We start from the raw sequence: 18,857 nt of genomic DNA, 5'->3' as shown, positions 1-18,857 counted from the left end.
AGGGGCTGCGTCACCACCACCTGCGGCACCAGAGCAGCCCGAGTGCTGCGGTTGTTCCTCCCTTCCCTGGAAAACAGCAGGAGAATGGCTTAGTGGGGAATTTGTGGTTATTATTGTTGAACCAGGCGCTGGCACATGTCAAGGAGCCGCTGGAGAAAGCTGGGAAAACAAAGCGGCTTTTCCTGGCGCTGCGGGCACAGCCATGCTAACGGCCAGGCCAGCACCAGCTCCAGCGGGATGGGAGGGCAGCCAGGCAGCATCCCACCCCTGCACCCCCACGCTGGGCTCTGAAAGGGACCCCCTGGCCTGCGAGGGGCTTGTGGTTACACTGCAGCTGCCCAGAGCGCGGGCACTGCTCGGACAGAAGATGACTGGAGTTAATTTTGCCCAGATGCCATCATGGGCACAGTGGGGACCGGCCCCGGGAGGCAGCAGGGCAGCAGCCAGCCCCGCTGTGCAGCCACACACCGTGGGGTCGGAGATCAGGTGCAGTACAGGAGAGTAAAAGCCTTTGATGAGGGGGTGGTTACGATGAAAAATGTTTTTCAAAACACTCTCCCTTTCCATTAGCACTACCTCAGTTTTACGACCTCAGCCCCCAGATTGCCAGTCCGGTTCAGTGGTGTCTCCGTGTACTTTTCTCAAGAAATCCTGATGTCTGATGCAGATAAGCCGCAAGAGAAAGCATGATTTGTCCCCGGTTTCACAAGCTAGATGAACCTTTTCTGACTCAAGAATATAAGAAACAGAATGGGCTATTCCACATTAATTATTAACACTCCTCCTGCACCACCCGTCCAGCTACTTCCAGGGGGAGTGCTGGATTCCTGGGAACATCAAACGACTGACTACACTTCATCACCAGGCTTTGGCACACAGTGGCAAACTTATTTTGCCTCAGTTTCCTCCTCACTCATATCACTCCACATAAGAGCAGGATCTCCCTTTTCTGTGGCATTTCCTGAGGAGCAGGGCCAGGGTGAGGAAGCAGCTTGGCACCGTCCCCACACCCCGGGCTCGGGGATGCTGAAGGTGAACTGGATCCCGCTGCACCCACAGTCATCTCAGTCTTCTCTCATTCCTCTCATTCAGCTGGCAGGATCACAACGTGCATCAGGCAGCGTGTTACACACAGTAACCCCTGTGCCCAGAACCACAGAGTGTGTTCAATGGAACGCACACATCACTGGGATGTTTTCATTGCCAGCACCTGCTAACCATTACGTGCCGAACCTCCCTGACCCTGATGTGCTCCCGTATCACAACTCTGCATCATAAATATACTCCAGAGCAACCTGCGTGCCAGGACAAAGCCCTTTGGGATTCTGTATTTCTCTTTTGCTATTTCACAGCTAATTGGCTTGTGAAATACAAACGTGGTGAGGAGGGATCTCTCCCACCTCTCAAGCCTCAGCTCCTTTCAGCCCAGTTTCCCCCATCTCACTTTCAGATCGTGAAGTGGCTTCTGATTCACCTGAGGAATTTACCCTTTTGACCACCTCATGCAGGCTATGGCACGGGGCCAATGCTTGTTTAGAGAAGACTTCTGCAGGTCTGGTGGACACAGCCCTGGGAGGGGAGAAAGACCCCTGCGGGGTGAGCGGGAAGAGAGTGAGACCCCGAACCCCTGACCAGCAACAGCCCTTGGCATGGGGAAGCAGATGCATGTGAGACAACCTGCGTGCTGGGGGTCATCAGCGGGGACAGACCCAAAAGCACATGTTTCCACATCCTTTGTCACCCCTAAGCCATCTCTCCCATCAACTACCCACCCTAAGGAGACAAAGCCAATGCTGCTGCAGCCGGCTTTATGGAGACAGGACACAGCCAGGCACCTGGTGAAGATGCTCCCTGAAGGAAGCGTGTGATGGTGGGACACAGGCTGCAGACCACCTCCTCGGAAACCCACCCCAAGCCATGCAAGCAGGGGACTTTAGGCACGTGGCAGGGAAGGGATGGGATTTGTTGGGTTTTCAGCTCACCTGGCAAGGCCTTTGCCCATTTGACCACGTAGACCAGCTGCCTCTCCCCGAGCTCATTCAGGCTGGTCAGCAGGTTGGAGAAGGAGTCCGGCTGGCTGTTGTCATGGCCAGCACACACCACGCCAGGCTCAATGGCCTCCAGGACGTTGAGGAAGATGGGTTGGCACTCGTACCCATCAATGCGCGTCATCACCATCTTGGGAGCTTGCTCCTCCGTGGGGCTGGATGAGCTGGCTGCCTCCACGTCACCTTGTGTCTTCAGGTTACCCAGCTTCTTCAGCTTGCGGGCTGCGGAAATGACAGGTTTTAGGGTGAGACTCAAAAATAAAACAAAAGCTTGAGGTTTCTTGGCCTCCAGCTCCATCACTTATATTTATGAGAAAAGGGAAACTGATGGTGAGCAGCAGCTAGTCCTTCCATGCACACCGTCCAAAAAGTGTCCTCGCATCACAGACCTCACCTAAGGACGAAAGGGAGCAGACACTGCACAGGAAACCCATTTGCTCATTAATCTCGTATGGGAAAGAACAATCATGATTTACATCCTCAGCCCTGACACGTCTCACATTAACTCCCACTTAGAAATGGAGAAGAACTGGGGAAAAGAGACAAGAGGTGACTCAATTCAAACAACTACTCACACACAACTAAAAAGGGAAGCCATGCAAGCCAATAAACTCAGTAGATGGTCACGTTCCAGGGAAAAAGCCATCACACTCGCCACTCAAGTCGATTGTTCCACCCCAGGCCAGAGTGGAATCAGGACGTAACCGAGAGAAAAGCCTTCTCCTTGCCCGGGGCTCCGGCAACTCCTGCTGCCCTGTAACCAAGCTCTCCCAGCCCGGTCACTACTCTACAAATATATTGTGGAAAATATATCTTAAAAACCATCAGGTGGTCCCATGGCTGTTTCCCTGGAGTCTCCCCAGCCAGCCCACCAACCAGGGGAAGGAAGACTCGAGGAGGGGTGGCCTTCATCAAGAGCAACATCAGTAGAGTGGGCTTGTGGGGTTGGTACCACAGGCAGCCAACGACTTGGCCAATTCCGATATCTACATGCCAGTGCTCAGCACAACACAGGTTTGCAGGGTACAGCAGACAGGAACAGCTTTCATCCCTTACCGACTCCAAAAACCCTAATTAATTAGAGAAAAAAAAGCTGATCGTTTAATTCAAGCAGAGAATATAACATCAAACCAAGTGTCCTTGGGGTTTTGGCTCCTTCATTACATGATACTTATCTCAAATTTCCTTTCAGCTGTAATTAGAAAAATAAGCAGCGAAACATAAAAATGTCAAGTTAAAGTGCAGCTTTGTAAATCAATTCAGAATGCTGATCTTTAAGTAATGTACTTTGGATGATCTACTGTATGAGCAATTAAGACAGGCTGCTCTGTAAAAAGGGAGGAGAAAAGAGTCATAAAAGTAAGAGAGACAACAGGAAAACAGGGCTGCGGGGAGAGGGGAGAACAAACACCCAGATCCCACGTTTCCAAACAACCCGCGTTCACTCCGGGAGGAGGCACCGGGGGGCAGGACCCACGTCTCCTGGTTGTGCCTGGCACCAGACTTTAGAGACAAGGGTGCTGCTGGGAAAGAGAAGCTCCCAGGCTTGAAAGAAGAAATAAAAACCAAACTGTATCTTCCAAAGAGGACTAATCAGTGCCCATCAGGTCCTGTGTGTAAATGGAGCCAAGCCCATGCTGTATAAAACACACACATGGTTTGGTTTAAATATTTTTTTTTCTTAAAATTGAATTATCTGATACTAAAAGATACTGAGTGAAGTAAGAGGAGAGCAAGCAACCAGCCATGCTGGCTCTGAGACTGCAGCTGTAAATCAAACCCCTCCGTGTCGGAGAGCAGGGAAGGTGGATGGGAACTGCTCTTAGCAGAGGAGCCTCATGGCCGTGCTTCCCAGGAGCTGTTCTTCCACAGATCACTGAAATGCTGATGGGAAAGCCTCAGAGGCGAGAGCAGCTCATATTCAGTCACCTGGGCAAAAGCCCTTTTTGGTGGTAGCTCCTACTCAGCAGCTACTGGGAACAAAACCGAATTTTTTTTTTAAAAAAAGGAAATTAAAGACATCTGTTACAGTTTTCTCCTGGGATGAGCTAAGCGAGGCAGAAGCCCAGGCTGCACCTCTCCAAACCCAGGTGGGACAAAGCCCAGCACCCCGGATGGAGAGCGGGCAGTGCCCAGTCCGGCTGCGGCACTGGGGAAGCCTCGACCCGCAGCACCGGCACAGAACTGCCCCAGTCCCACCTGGGTGTCACAGAGAAAATGTCACACACAGCTGAGAAAAAGCTGAAGGGACAGGATAATACAGCACCACGAGAAAACATTCCCCAGTGCAAGAACCACTAAGGAGCAACTGCAGAGCGGCTGTGCAAGTGACACACGTTTTAAACGACTCGCCCCGTCCCCATCGCGCCAGGCGCTTCTGAGGCCGGTGAAGGAGCACTCTGAGCTCCAGCACGGATCCTTCACGAGTGCTGGGACCTGGGGAAGTTCTGGGGACCTGGAAGAAAACTGCCTTTGCACGAGCAATGACAGAGAAATCCTGCCGGTGCTGACTGTAGCTGCAGGCGAAATGTCAGAGAAGCCGAAACAGGACCTGATTTACACCCTGCTTTATTAGCATCAACATGTGGCTTGTCAAAACCAGATCCTGTCAAGCCATCAATCTTTTCTGGCACAATAATTTTAGTTGATAATTATAATAGTACTGGTATAGCAGACATGTTTAAGAGATCTGAGTCAGTCTGGCCCACATGAATTAAAAAAAACAACATAAAATCAGACGGTACCGCCAAATGACTTTAAATCACCCAGGTGACACATCTCAAAAGTAATTATAAATGTTGAAATAACATCAGACAGGTTTGTTCCTCATGAAGGCTCTTCATAGCCCTTTGCTAGTCAATGTCTATATTCATTCCAAAAAGAAAATTAACCATTTCTGCTGAAGTCTACTCAAGTCTGTACAACAATGCAAAGATGGGAAAATAGGAATGAGCATTAAGGACTGATAACTGATTGAGGACTGATAACTGATTAAGGACTGATAACTGATTAAGGACTGATAACTGATTGAGGACTGATAACTGATTGAGGACTGATAACTGATTAAGGTCTGCTGATAAGCTCAGTCTATCCAAGCAAAGCACTGTAAGTAGATATGAACCACTGAAGTGAGCCATGCTCAGTGCACGTCAAACTCCCCCTCGGCAGCCTGAACTCACACCAAAAACCGACAGACAAACACCGAGACCTGAGCTGGCAGACGGTTCAGTGGGCACAGGACTAACAGGATCCCGCACCACGGGAAGGAGGAAAACCCTGGTGTTCCTGGAGAACACCTTACCATCGCCTTCTAGCACTGATGCTGCTGACTGGGAAACTGCGAGGAGACATTCACCCTGCGAGGGAGGTGCTGGCCCAGTGCAGAAGCTGTAAGAACAGTAAAGACTTGAGAACACACCTTGGAGCACAGAGGTAAGGAATTTCACCTCAGCAGCTATGCAGAAGGCTCAAGAGTTATTAAGTCACAGCCAACAAATACCCACTGCGGGGACAGAAATTCAATAAAAGTAGGTTTTTTCGATCTAGCAAGCAAAGCCATAATAAAGATCTATTTGCTGGAAATCAAGAACAGACAAGACGAAAAATAAGGTAAATCTTTCACAACACTGAACGTAATTAACTACTGCAATTGCCTGGCAAAAAATGTGTGACTCTGCGCTGCTGGGAATGCTTACACCGATGTCAAACGCTCTGAAAAGACGTGAGCTCCACTTCAACCACAGCAACTGGACCCGAGTCAGGACCAAACACAGGTCTGACTCGTGCCGTGGGCTCTGCCAGGCTGTCAGCAGTTACTACACCAGTTCTCTAGCCCTGCCATCAATGAAATGACCTGGCTGAGGTGTTTGGGAGGTTTTGCCCCAAGACAGGACCCGTGTGGAGCACAATCCTGGCAGGATCCGCGTGCGCAGCCACACGCTTCCCGTGGCTCCGTGCAGGCACCGCAGGAATTGGTGCTGTGGGAGAGGCAGGACGGTGCATCTGCAGAACCGAGCACAGGAAACCCACATTAGCACTTTATTTTTTTTTTTACTTTTTTTTTTCTTTTCCTTCACTTGGGCTTTACAGTGTTGATCAGGAGAGAAGAAGATTCTGTTTAATGGATTTCAGCTTGCAGGTCAGAGTGATCTCAATCAATAATGAAGTGCTTCGACATATTGCCATCCTGTGCCAAAGCAGAGAGTCCTAAATAAGGCAGTCGGTGTGTCACCTCCTCCTCCCATTAAACATCCGGAGAGCTGCGGGTCTGCTGGTCACAGGCGGCTCTATTAGACCTTACAAGTGACTGGTAATTAACAGGCAGTTAAAAACAACTGATTGGAGCTTGGAAGCGCTTTCAAATGCTCTGCCTCTCTACTGTGGGAGAAATAACTGTGAACAAACTCATAGCATGCGTGTTTTTAACAATTGCCTTTAAACCGACATTCAAAACAAATGTAAAACAGAGCAGGCAGAACAGGTCAGGGCGACCCAAAGAGCTGAAGAAAAAAAAAAAAAAAGGAGGGGGGACTATCAGTATTAGCATTAATTTTGTCAGTGTGGCCTGCAGAAGGTTACACTGATGTATGTCTGCCCTTACTTAAGGAAATTTCACCAGAATAAAGCACTTAGAAATAAGAGTGTGCTGGTTTTTGGATGGCACTACCAAGCCCTCCTGCTGGCTGCGGATCAGGGAGCTGGGTTGGCTCCTCACCCTCATCCCCGGCTGGGAGCCCAGCAATCCCACTATCCCGGTCCAACCCTCCCAGGTGGGCAAGGGAAGGGTCCCAGAGGAGTGTCCCTGCTTCCCTGGGAAGCCACAGGTACAGTGGCTGTAGATGGTCAGTGATCTACACTTCAGCTTCTAGATTTTGAGCAGAAAACCCTCAGATTCTGGATATGGGTACTCTGTCAGGTTTTGGTAGAGCTACAGGTTTTGCAGCAGAGACAAACAGTAACAAGGATCTTTACTGGCGACACAGGAGCAACTTCCGCTCAGCGAAGAAAGATACTAGGGCTGGAATTTAATAAAGAAAAATGCCCCTTTCTGCCTGGGAAAAATCATCTTAAAATGGGAGTGCTCTGTTCAACGAGGCTTTGGTGTGAGTGAGAATCCAGCTCACCCGCTCGTTTACATTTTTTCAGATTAACAACATTTTAAATTAAGGAAAAGAATGTTTCCTGAAACTCAAACAAAAGTTTAATGAAATTCAAGTTTTGGTATTAGAAACCTGCAAATGTTTCCCGAAGCTCATTACACTCCACCAGCCGCCTTTTTCCAGACATTCACTGACTATTAACACGTCCCGTACATTCGTCAGGGGCAGGACCAGCCCGGCTGCCCCAGCCCAGCGCAGGGACCGGGGGACGTGACCCAGACCGTACCTCCCAGAGTCATCCCGGCTTCGTAGCACTTCCGCAGGCGGCAGGACGGGCAGTTTTTCCTTCTGAACTTGTCGATGGTGCAGTCGTTCCGGCTGGCACAGAGGTACTTCTGCTTACCTACAAACACCAGAGGAAACGGCAGATGGGTGGTGGGTACCGAGCAGACCAGGGTTACAAAAGAAATGGGCTCAGGCTTTCTCAGTGTCACCAGGGTCACCAGCATCGTGAGGAGAGAGGAGAAGAAGAGGAGAAGAAGAAGAAAGAAGAGGAGGAGGAAGAAGAAGAAGAAAGAAGAGGAAGAAGAAGGAAGCAGAGGAAGGAAGAAGGAAGCAGAGGAAGGAAGAAGAGTGAGGAAGAGACAGAAGAGTGAGGAAGAAGAGGAAGAGAAAGAAGAGGAAGAGAAAGAAAGAAGAGGCAGAGAAAGAAGAGAGAAGATGGCTCTTCTGCCACGCACATGGCAGAGGCTTCAAGACCAAGATCTCCAAGGAGAAAAATCTCTCTGCAGCACAGCAGAGGTAGTCAATAAACAGCCATTAAAAGGTAATGAAATACGGACAGTTTGTTTCTCATTTTTTAATGTCCTCCATCTATTGCTTGGCTTTCTGCTGTGACGAGCTGGTTTTCCCAGCACTTACCTCCCGTTTGCTGAACGCAGTCCCCAGGCAGCCGCCTTCCCTCTGCAACCACCACTCTCTGCAGTGCCTCTGCGGGCTGAATTATTTTCTGTACCACTCATGAATACTACCTGGGTTCATTGTCAGGTTACAGACACTGGGGCAGGGGAACTGGCTGCTTGGTGGCATCAGTCACCCTGTCCCCTGGGCTGCACTCACAGCCAGGAGGAATCTGGGACCAGTGGCTCCCTATAACCTTGTACAGCAGCAAGTTTGGGGGGGTCTTGCAGAAAATGCAGAATTTACTCACTGACAGACTAACCAGTACCTTAGACTTACCCTTCCACTTGTTTGGAGAGAGAGCAGCCCTGAGAGCTCCACATTTCAGCTCTTTATTTTTTTTTTTTATCACCCCATTTGCTAGGCATGCCAAGAATGAACTTTCCTTCCTGACTCATCATTTGTTTTCTTGTCAAGTCTACACACCTTTACTGGATCAGGATTTATCTGATGTTCTTCACTCTGTTCCAAACTAAGCCAGCCTCAGTAAATGATGGAGGTGTGTGCACGGCAGACTCTGAGCAAGTCGCCTACATAGGAAATCAGTCTGTATCCAGCTTCACCTTTATTTATCATCCTGCAAGCGTTTGCTTTCTGTGTTCTTATCGGAATAGTCCTCTGGAGTCATCAGAGATCCATTAAAAGGACGAGGCTGAATCTAACTGCTCAATGTACCAGTTTTGACAAGAGATGCACTGATTTTGGAGCGCTGATTTAACAGCTCCCCACCTCCCACACACATCCCCATCTTCTGAAGGTATCAGGATCAGAAAAAGCAGCAAATTTTTAGCAGCCCAGTAGCACAGACCTCCCTGGCCCCGTCTGTTGCTTCCCCATCACCCTCCCAGTTCCAGAGAGCAGCTTTTACCCCCCTGGGGAGGCAGAACCTGCAGAAGGTGCCACCTCTCACGGGGCCACAGAACAGTCATTAAAAGGCTCTGTGTGTATCACCATCTCCTCTCACACTGAGTGGACACGGGGCTACACCAAAGGCTCCACCACACGTTTGAACTTCCCAGGATCGTCCCCGTTAAAAGCTGATCATTACACCTTCCCCAGTGCCTCAGCTGGTAAGACTGGAGATATAATGGGGGCAAGAGTGCGGTACCTCCAGCACTGATCCCTTGCTAAACCCTTTTAACACCGTTCTCATCAGCACCTCTTCTCACTCCCCTCCCCGTGCTCATTACCAGAGCTAAGGACACTTCGACAAGGCTCAGAAGCGGCGATTACACCAAAACCCAGAGAACACAAGCACCATCCTCCCTTTCAACAGTTCATTGAGGAGGATGAGTAATAAACAACTTCAGCTGAAACTGGGCTACTTGGGAGTTATTTTTGTGCTACAGGAAACGAGTGCTGAGGCCGTGCTCTCTCCACTCAACCTCTTTACGTGCATATATCAAACAAGAATGGATGTCCTACTTTCCCAGGCACGGGCATGGAGAGCTGGGAGGTGGTTTTGCCCTCCTTCCCCTCCAGCTGCACTGCAGGATTCCTGTCTCCTGACGACATCTTATACTGGGATAGAATCACAGAATGATAGAATCACAGAATCATTTCGGTTGGAAAATCCCTTTAAGATCATCGAGTCCAACCATAAACCCAACACTGCCAATTCCACCTCTAACCCATGTCCCTCAGCACCTTGTCTGCCCGTCTGTTAAATCCCACCAGGGAAGGTGACTCCCCCCCCTCCCTGGCCAGCCTGTTCCAATGCTTGACTGCCCTAACGGGATGCTCCAGAGCCCATCAAACTACCACAAGTACAAATCAGCTGGGGTCGGGACTACCAGGAAGGCTCAAGCCCAGCCCACGGGGCCAAGGTGGTCCCTGGCCGAGGCCATTGGGCTGCCACGAGTGGTGCTGCCCCAGAAGCATCCGCAAACCCTCCCGCTCATCGGCTCCTGCTCCTTCCCTATCTCATCTCCCTAGTCTAAACCACAGCATTTTTGCAACAATAATAGCTCAAAATCTTCAAAAAGGTCAAGCCTCTCCCGTGAGCGGCTTTAGCAAGGGAAGGCGGCACAGTCCCTGCCCGAGCCCCCCAGGGACACTCCAGGGTCACACTCAGCTCTATCAAAATTCCTCTGCCAAGAGGAGGAACATCCACCGTGCCCCAGCCTCCTCCTCTCCCCCAGGCTCCAGACCGTGCCCTGACACATGGGCTTGTCCTCACCTCACTCTGTCCCCCAGGTCCCCATGGGAGGGGAGCAGGGGCAGGGATGACATTTGGGAAGGGGGCTGAAGCCTTGCTTGATGAGGCAGCCGAGCCACTTGCCATCAGCTCTTGAGCAGCATCCGCTGCCCCGGCACAGCTGGGAAGGGACATGGAGGGGGAGCGGGACCAGGCACAAACCTGGCACATGAGAAGAGTCTCTACGACACCCCGGCCTCCCTGGCGCTGGGCTCGGGTCAGTGGAAGCTTTTAAGTTGCAGTCAACAACTCACCCCACGGTCGTGGTACAGTGAGTTTGCTGAAATAAGCCAGGGCCTGCTTCCCGGTTCACAACATCAGCTCTTTGGGGCAGGAACCGATGTTCTGGTAACTGCACAGACAGGGCCTGGCACTGGTGGTTTTATGCTGTTTGCCATTAACAAAAAGGGAAATAAATGGTCATGCAACAGACATTCAGGAGTCTGCTGCTGCTCAGCGTGAGAACAAGCTGCCTGCTCATCTCCTCCTAATTCCTGGGGATGTAGAGATTCCCCTTTTAATTACTGGAGAAACCCAGCACCCTCGTCACTGCCATCCCCAGCTGTGAATATGGTTTATGAAATGAATCCATGGCCTGGGGGGAAGAGGGACCACACCACATCACTGTCCCAGCGATGCCAACCGCCCTGGACCACCGGTCAGTGCTGGGCTCCAGCCAGAGCTGAGCCTGTGGGTTTGGTGCTGGGGCCACTCGGAAGTTCCCGCTTTAGAAATAATCCCATAAGAAATAATCACGAAGCTCTCAGGAACCAACACTAAGCCACTATTAATAAAATATCTTTGCAAAGTCATTTTCTTACTAGTCCTCTGAATTTTCCAGAAGACTAAAGCAAAGCAAAGGACAGTGTCCAGCCCCAGTGACACAGTGTGGGCTCCAGCAGCAGCTCCCGTCCCCCCTCCTCGCGGCAGCGACTTTGGCAGCCCAAAGCGCTGGGAAGGCAGGCTGGCTCTGCGGGAAGAGCAAGGGGAAGCTCTCCAGGGAGCCAGAAACAATGTCTGTGAGTGAAAACAAGAGCTAGCCAGAGGAACACCAGCACGGGAGTCACAGGCGTTGGTGAGCTAACAGCACGGGCAGGTAACAGCTCCGTCCAGCCAGGAGCCCGGAACAAACCAGCAGCTTTGAGAGTAAACAGCTATAGGACTGAGCAAACTGAAAAGGCTTTATTTTAAAGGTACTTAAATCCAGGAAGCAACAACATTTTAATCACTCAGCTCTCTGGCAACAAGAGAAAACCATCAGTTCTAACTCCTGAGGCTGCCTGAAGCCGAACTGTCTGCTCCCGACTCCCCGGGGCCAGCTCCGACTCTTCACCTGCAGCCCCGACTCTTCTGCACGCTGTCAGCTCAGCCATGAGAGGGGGAAGAAAGAGCTTTTAAAACATGGTGATGGTCTTCGAAAAGGGTTCACTTTAACTCGTTGGCATCTTGAAAACTGGCAAGAAACTGTTGGGCTGGCCCAGAGACATTTTGCTGGTGCAAAGCTAATCCTCAGCAGGTCAGGATGTAGAACAATAATCCACATGGAGAGTGACTGAAGGGCAACCAGAACAGGCTGCACAGCAGGCTGGCTCCTGGCCCTCTAGGAAACTTGCCAAGTACTGTGCTATTTTTTTCATTTAGCTCTCTGCTATTTAAAGGCAGTCCCACCAGGAACACAGCCCAAGGCATCCCAGCCCAGCGTTGCCAGGAACACTGCACAGAGGCACCTCTGAACTGGCCAAGACAGCCACCAGATCTCATGCAATCCTGGAGGGATGAGGAAGGTCTACCATGTTTCAGGGATGGATGCAAGGGACACAAAAGTGCTTTCCTTCCTGGATGGGATGGGACAACGGGAACTCCTGGACTGCCAGTAGATTTGTAAGTGTGTCATATTTGAAGCATTTTTCTGTTTGGGGGACAAGTGTGGTATCACAAGGACCAAACCCTAATGTCCTTAACTCACTTGAGCCATCCTAACCACACAAAGTGATGCCCTGCCTCCTCGTGTCAACCAAAACCAAAATCTGTGCTGAGGTGGATGCAATTTTTGTTTACTAAATCTTTGTTGCTGTAGGAGAAAGAGGAATCAGAAGGAGGACTCCTCCTCCTTCACTGGCTGTGACCATGCCCAGCAGCAGCAGTTCTGGCCAGGACAGCAAATCCCAACCCTCTGGATGGACCCTCAGCGCTCGGACACCAGAACGGGGTGACAGAAAGGGAGACAAATGCCAGGTTTGATTACAAAAATGAGGCTGGTCATTTCCAAGTGAGGAAGTCCACATCAGAGCTGAAGAATCTGAGGGTGCGTTTTACAGCTTGCCTATATATAACCTGGACATCTTGGGAGAGTCTATAAATCGAGAGAGCTGACAGAAAGAGATCAAGAAAATACTCTTATCTTTTCTGTTAACTCTTCCAGCATCTTTCCAGAAGAACCAGTTGGACTTGAGCTTGAAAAAAAACTATCAAACATTTTATCAAAGCAGGAGCTATCTGCTCAACTGGAAACCACACAAATCCCTCAGTGCATTTCAAAAGGAAAGAGGAATCAAGGTCATAACTTCACTTAAAAAAAATAAAAATCTTTCTAATCCCTTAGAAGCCAGTGTACATCTATAAAACCTTCTAAAATGTCCCTGAATTACTGTCACGTAAGTTCAGTATTATATTAGGCAAAGAACAGGATAAAGGAAAAACTAGGTGTCTGGCTGTTCTCCATTCCCCCTGAGGTGATCTGTTTGTCCTGCTCCTCAGTTCCCAGTCCCTTGCTTCTCCTGCCCTTTGGAGGCTGCTGGTTTACACCAGTAACAAGAAGGTAACAGAGGCAGAAGAAAAGGTTTCTGTTCTCCTCGGGGAAGCTTTCTGATCTGCTGTTGTAAGAAGTCTCCAAAGGTTACCCTTTGGAGAGAACCTTTCAGAGATGTATTTTATGGACTTTAAAACATGAGAACACACTGAAATATCAGTTTTCAATGCTGCTCCTCAACTTTAAGAGGGAAAAGTCTCGCTGGAGAATCACCAAGAGTTAGGATAGAAATCATCACCTGCCACTACCCTGCATTCCTTGTTTATAAAGGAGCCTGATTTATTGTCTCCTTAAAATAAAGACTCTATCCATGTACTTCAGGGTAACATAAGATGAAACCTCACACTCGGGCAGGTTCCCCCCACCACTGCTGTGCTTCACTCCATGGCCCCATCCAGGGGAAAGGTAAAGGGATCCCACAGGTGCCCGATCCCAACGCAACCCAACACGTCCAACCCTCTGAGATACCTCCAGGCTTAAAAACTAAGAAAAGGCATAAATACCACTTAACTGACCAACATAACACAATGTGGGGGGGGGGCACCACACCACAAAGAGCCGTGTGAGCAGCCCAGGCTGCAGCCCCCACCCGCTCCACGCAGGACGGAGCCCACGCTGGGGTAAGAGGAGGAGCTCCGTTCCGGGGCCCGCCAGCCGAGACGTGGCACTTCATCAGCAGTTTATCAGACAGACAGAGCCAAGACTCCACTTACTATAAATCAACAATAACTCGCTGACTTAAACAAGCATCTGGTATTTACTCTGGCTGCACAAGCCAATCCCCTTGGCCTTACACAGAATTGGTGTATAGCAGAGAGACGTATCTGTAAATTATTTACTTGGGAAAAATATGCCAAACTTATTATCTCTTAATGCTACTCGACTGTCCTGTTATGGCAACAAGATGCTGCTGTCCTCTGTGGCACAGCCCTGAGTCTTCCCTGAACCCGTGCTGCCAGGCTCACTCCTGGCACACATGATGAACGAGGGAAAACGTGACTGAAAACGCACGGGATAATGCTGGAGTTAACCTAGAAGCTGTGCTCTGACCACAGCAGGTGAGCACCCATCGCTTTGGGACCTCCCCTCGACAGAGGGGTGACACAGGCATGGGAGGAGAAGGTCACGGCGAGAGCAGGCAGAGGCAGAAGCCTCCATCCCTGTCCTGGCCACCAGCTGGGAACTGCAGTGCCCACCTCTCCCAGGGACGCCATGGTCTGTGACACCGACTGCCAACATGTGCCCATGCACCGAATAAACGATGTCAGCAACGAGGAAGAACCATGATTTGTATTGGTTCATCACTCAGATGCACAATTCACAGGTCCATCACATTACCAGACGTTGAGGCTCCCACAATAGTCTCACTCTGCTGCCAAGGAATCACGACTCAATTGCAGTTAGAAACCAGACATTGCGGACCCACGGCCCAGGGAACAGCTGGGCTAGGTCCTTCCACATGCTAATTACCCAGGGAAGATGGTGCAAAGACCTTGCTGTTCAGAGGGAACATCTGGGCTCATGCTCATCTCTGGAGAGCCTGGCACTATAGAGCTGGACGTGAAGTGGAAGTTACTCTCTCAAGGGTTGGAGAGTGGGATCACGGACCCCAAGGTCAGCACATGGCTCTTGATGGACAGATGGTTCTGCCGTTTTGCATGTACTGAGAAAAGTGACACTTTGAAAGGGATGCAAGAGAGGAAAAGCATCTCCTGAATTTGGAGTTGTAGGGCTGAGATGGCATGAGGGCTGATTGGAACCTAAAGCACCCTGAGAGTCAAGAGGAGAAGCAGGAACTGACTGCTGGGGCTCTCGCTAGGTCACTATGATAATCAGGGGCTGAAAAGGATTCAGTTTTGACAAACTGGTTTGGCTGCTTTTTGAGGGCAATCTGTAATGTGGAATGACAAACATAGCACAAAGAAATTCATTTATTCTTGAATTTTCTCCTTTACCAGTTTAAGAGACCTTAGAAACCCACCACACTTTGTCCCCAGCACTCTTGCCTCAGTCCCTTTGGCTTGTCAGGCTCCCCAAAGCAACACTGCTTAACCTCCTTCAACAGGAGGAAAGCGCATCATGATGCTGCAAGAGAACTTGTGTCAGTAGCACTTGGCTCTTGGGCTCCTTTGGTAGGAGGTGGGAGTGATTTTCCCTCCCCTCTCTGTACGCATTACCTTCAGCCGCCCGTTTGAAGAAGACTTTGCAGCTGCCACAAGTGAGGGCTCCATAGTGGCACCCAGATGCTTCGTCTCCACAGATCAGGCAAGTCTTCTGAGGTGGAAAGTAATAGTCAATGGGCAAGACATGCTCACGGCCAGTCTCCAACCTGCAGCATCAAACAGAAGGAGAACAAGGGAAAGGGTCAGCAGATGAGGCTCGGACGAGCTACGGGTGAGCACAGGGAATGGTGCCTGGGAGAACGTTCATGGCAAAACCCAAAATCTCAGTGATGGGACAAGCCCAGCACTGATCAGAAAGGAGGCAAGCAATGACTAAGCCAAACCTCGCTCTGACCATGCAGAAGACCATGCTGGGGTGCCCCCCATGACAGTGCCCCAAGGTACAATGTGTGACAATGTGTGACAAAGTACAGGCACAGTGACAGCACAGCCTAGAAAGAGAGACTGGGACTGGCTCTTGCTGTGTTCACATAGTTTTGTCTTCAATAGTGAGGCTTGTACATCAAAAAAGGACTCAGCATGCTCATTGAGCGAGGTGATCCCACTCCATTAAGGTCATTGTCATCACCTCACTACAGATAAATTTATCCTTTTGATTCTTAATTTAAACAAATTATTTTTTCCTAAGCTATCAAACTCCCTTAAGCTATTCTTTTCTTCTTGCTTGTTTTCTGCCCAGTCCGTCTTTCAATGCCCAGCAACAGCTGGACTGAGCCTTCCTCCAGGGTGTCCTGCTCAGCCACCCGAGTGCTAACTCCAGCCAGAAGCCTCTGGTGAAAACATAAAGAGTTTGCTGTGAACGTGTCCCAGTAGATTCCAGTTTACACCCATCCCATGACTAACGGCGCTGCCTCTGCACCCCCAGTCGCACGGGGTACACTGGGACAGTGCCACCGAGGTCCCTGCCCTGGGATGGCCCCATGGGCAGAGCACGGCGCTGCCAAGCACCCAAGGGCAAAAACAAACCTCAGAGCCAAAAATAAAAGTTGCAGGGTCTGTCATACAATAACTACAAGTAAATGCTGGAAGCGGGTCAGTGTGGATTAGAGCTTCACATTTCCACTCGCCCGCTCCTTAGTCTGAAAGACCCATTTTGGGTTTTCACTCTGGGGAGCTGGAAACAAGGATGGGGACAGAAACCGGCCATTAGCAGGGGTCGAGCACCGACTCCCACGCAGGTCTGGGGCCATCTTTGCCTGTTGCTGCTTTCCCCGGCCTCTGGTTTTGACATAACCTCTTCCAGTTCTGCTGGGGAAGCGTGCAGAGCCTCCTCCAGCCCTGGCACAGCCCAAGCTGGTGCCAAGCACAGGGAGAGGACAGCAGTGGTGCTGGGTGCTCAGGAGGCAGAGCCCCACACCTGATCCCTGCTCCACCTCTCCACCCAGCACAGCCCACAGCTCACATGGAAATGCAAATGTGGGACCGGGTCATAGAATCACAGAATCATAAAATAATTTTGGTTGGAAAAGACCTTTAAGATCATTAAGTCCAACCGTAAACCCAAAATTGCCAAGTCCCACTAAACCATGTCCCTCAGCACCACATCTACCCATCTTTTAACTGCCTCCAGGGATGGGGACCAAACCATGTCCCTGGGCAGCCTGTTCCAGTGCCTGAGAACCTTTACAGTGAATAAATCTTTCCTAATAACCAATTCAAACTTCCTCTGGCACAACCTGAGGTGGATCCACGTGAGCCAGGACCATGGGAGAAGACTTCACCCATCAGTGCCACATTAACCACAGCATGGGGACATTCCAAGAGCCAGCCTTCCTCTCCAACCACATATTCCTCATGCCTTCCCTCCATCCAACACACCCAAACCCTTTCCTCTTGGCTGGTACCCATCCCTCCTGCCACACACTTGTTCGGTCAGATCCATGGAGAAGCAGTTTCTTCAGAGGCATGGCAGCAGGAGAGGCGCTTACCAGAATCACCAGCCAGCGTACGTCCAGGCAGCGTGGGGAGCAAGACTGTTCTGAGTTATTTGCTAAAACTGGCTTTTTGTCAAGGCGAGGCACTGGACCAGGCAATTAGCTTCTAACAGTCAGTAGGTCACTGCAACTTTCTGGTCAAAATTAGATCTGCTTTTGGTTTCTGGTATTGTTTGAATGCTTGCAAGTCAGCTCTTAGAAGTCAAATTATATTAAGAGTGAATGTGACAGAGCTGGGACTTCTTAGGAAAAATCTTCATACCCAGAAAAGCCCCTTTAGGACCCACAGTGCGAATAAAGCCCAAATCCACCAAAACAGAAAATAGCCCTGGGAGAGACAGCAGCCAGAACCCACACCATGAACCTTCTGGAAAGCCCTGCAACTTTTAGAAAAAGGGGCCAAAGACCAACACAGACCCCAGGGCAAGGGAACATCACCTGGGCTCAAAAACCAGGCTCACTCCTCTCATCTCATCTTGCTGCTAACTGTGTCCTTCAGGAACGCTGCTGTCTTCTACCCCTCATGAGAGCTATGCAGATCCTGCCTGCAGGTTAATAACTGGAGCAGCAATTTTATCCTCTGTTCTTAAGGCAGGAAACATCTCGCGTAATTTCGCATCTTTTTAGTAGTAGCAGCAATCCAAATCAGTGACTCATCTGTAGACGCTGCTCAACTCTCCTTCCCTGACAAACTCAATTTCCAAGGCTTTGCTTGAATTACTGAGTAAATGGAGGAGATATAGGTGGTTGCAACATATCTGCCATGGTGAAGTCCTGATGCCACAAACATCTCCCTGCCTGGCCCCCCCAGCACCCCACCCGTCATCCCAACGTTCCCCCACCACATCTGCACCAGCACCTACGCTCCACACCCTGGCACTCAGCTTGAGGAGCTACTGGAGAGCAGACCCTCCCAAGAAATAACCAGCAGCAGATATAAAAGCTTTGCTAAAATAATCTGATTTACGCAGCAATCTTTTAGATTCCAGCAGTACCAGACCCTCCCCTCTAATGACCCATTACCTTTTTTCTCCTCTCCATGCAATCAGAAATCTGAAAAGAGCTAATTTACCTTCTTCCATAAGGCCTTCCATACCGTGCTCTCCCAGTTCTTTGCACTATGTATTTCAGAGAGGAAATCGGCAAAAGCGACTCTCCCGGTAGCAGCTGTTGTGATGACAGAAGCAGGAACCCCAGAGGACCCTGGAGTATTTTTGAGGCTTAATTATTTAAAGTTGCAAAGCAGGTTAGCAATTAAGGCTTGAGTGGCTTTTTAAACAGCTTTTTAAATAGCTGTTTCTGCATGAGAGGGGTTGTGCAAGTACAAATACACCTCCCACGCGTGTGTATCTGATGTACCCATACACGTGCCTCTGCCCACGAAGGGTGCTGAGCGGAGTGTCCCAGGGGTGCTCGGCTGCCCACCTCGGGATGGAAGTCAGAGGGAGCCGGAGACACCAAGGTTAATTCTGGCTGGTCCCGGGTGCTCCGCTCCTGCCGTCGGGGTTTGCCCGGGGCAGCGCTCAGCCCCTGCGTCCCACTGCATCAGGAGATGGATGTTTCAGCCATCGGGAATCGGATGTTTCAGCCGCTGCGGAGCGGCTCGGCTGCTGGCTGAGCCCTCCAG

The 18,857-nt window shown here is 50.2% G+C and overlaps 1 protein-coding gene across 1 annotated transcript in view; it reads right to left on the bottom strand.

The window, feature by feature from the left end:
• Positions 1–15,442, bottom strand: part of AR (androgen receptor) — a gene marked incomplete at its 5' end in the record, with an annotated part of 20,936 nt that extends 5,494 nt beyond the window's left edge. The window contains 3 exons of the mRNA XM_010167855.1: positions 1,983–2,270; positions 7,434–7,550; positions 15,291–15,442. Of these exons, the coding sequence (XP_010166157.1) occupies positions 1,983–2,270; positions 7,434–7,550; positions 15,291–15,442 (557 nt within the window). The remainder of the gene's footprint in view (positions 1–1,982; positions 2,271–7,433; positions 7,551–15,290) is intronic.
• Positions 15,443–18,857: the final 3,415 nt, after the last annotated feature.

Source organism: Antrostomus carolinensis, unplaced genomic scaffold (assembly GCF_000700745.2).
Source record: "Antrostomus carolinensis isolate BGI_N321 unplaced genomic scaffold, ASM70074v2 scaffold38845, whole genome shotgun sequence".
NCBI lineage: Eukaryota > Metazoa > Chordata > Aves > Caprimulgiformes > Caprimulgidae > Antrostomus > Antrostomus carolinensis.
Note: the sequence above shows the minus strand (reverse complement) of the source record. Positions and strands in the feature narration are given on the sequence as shown.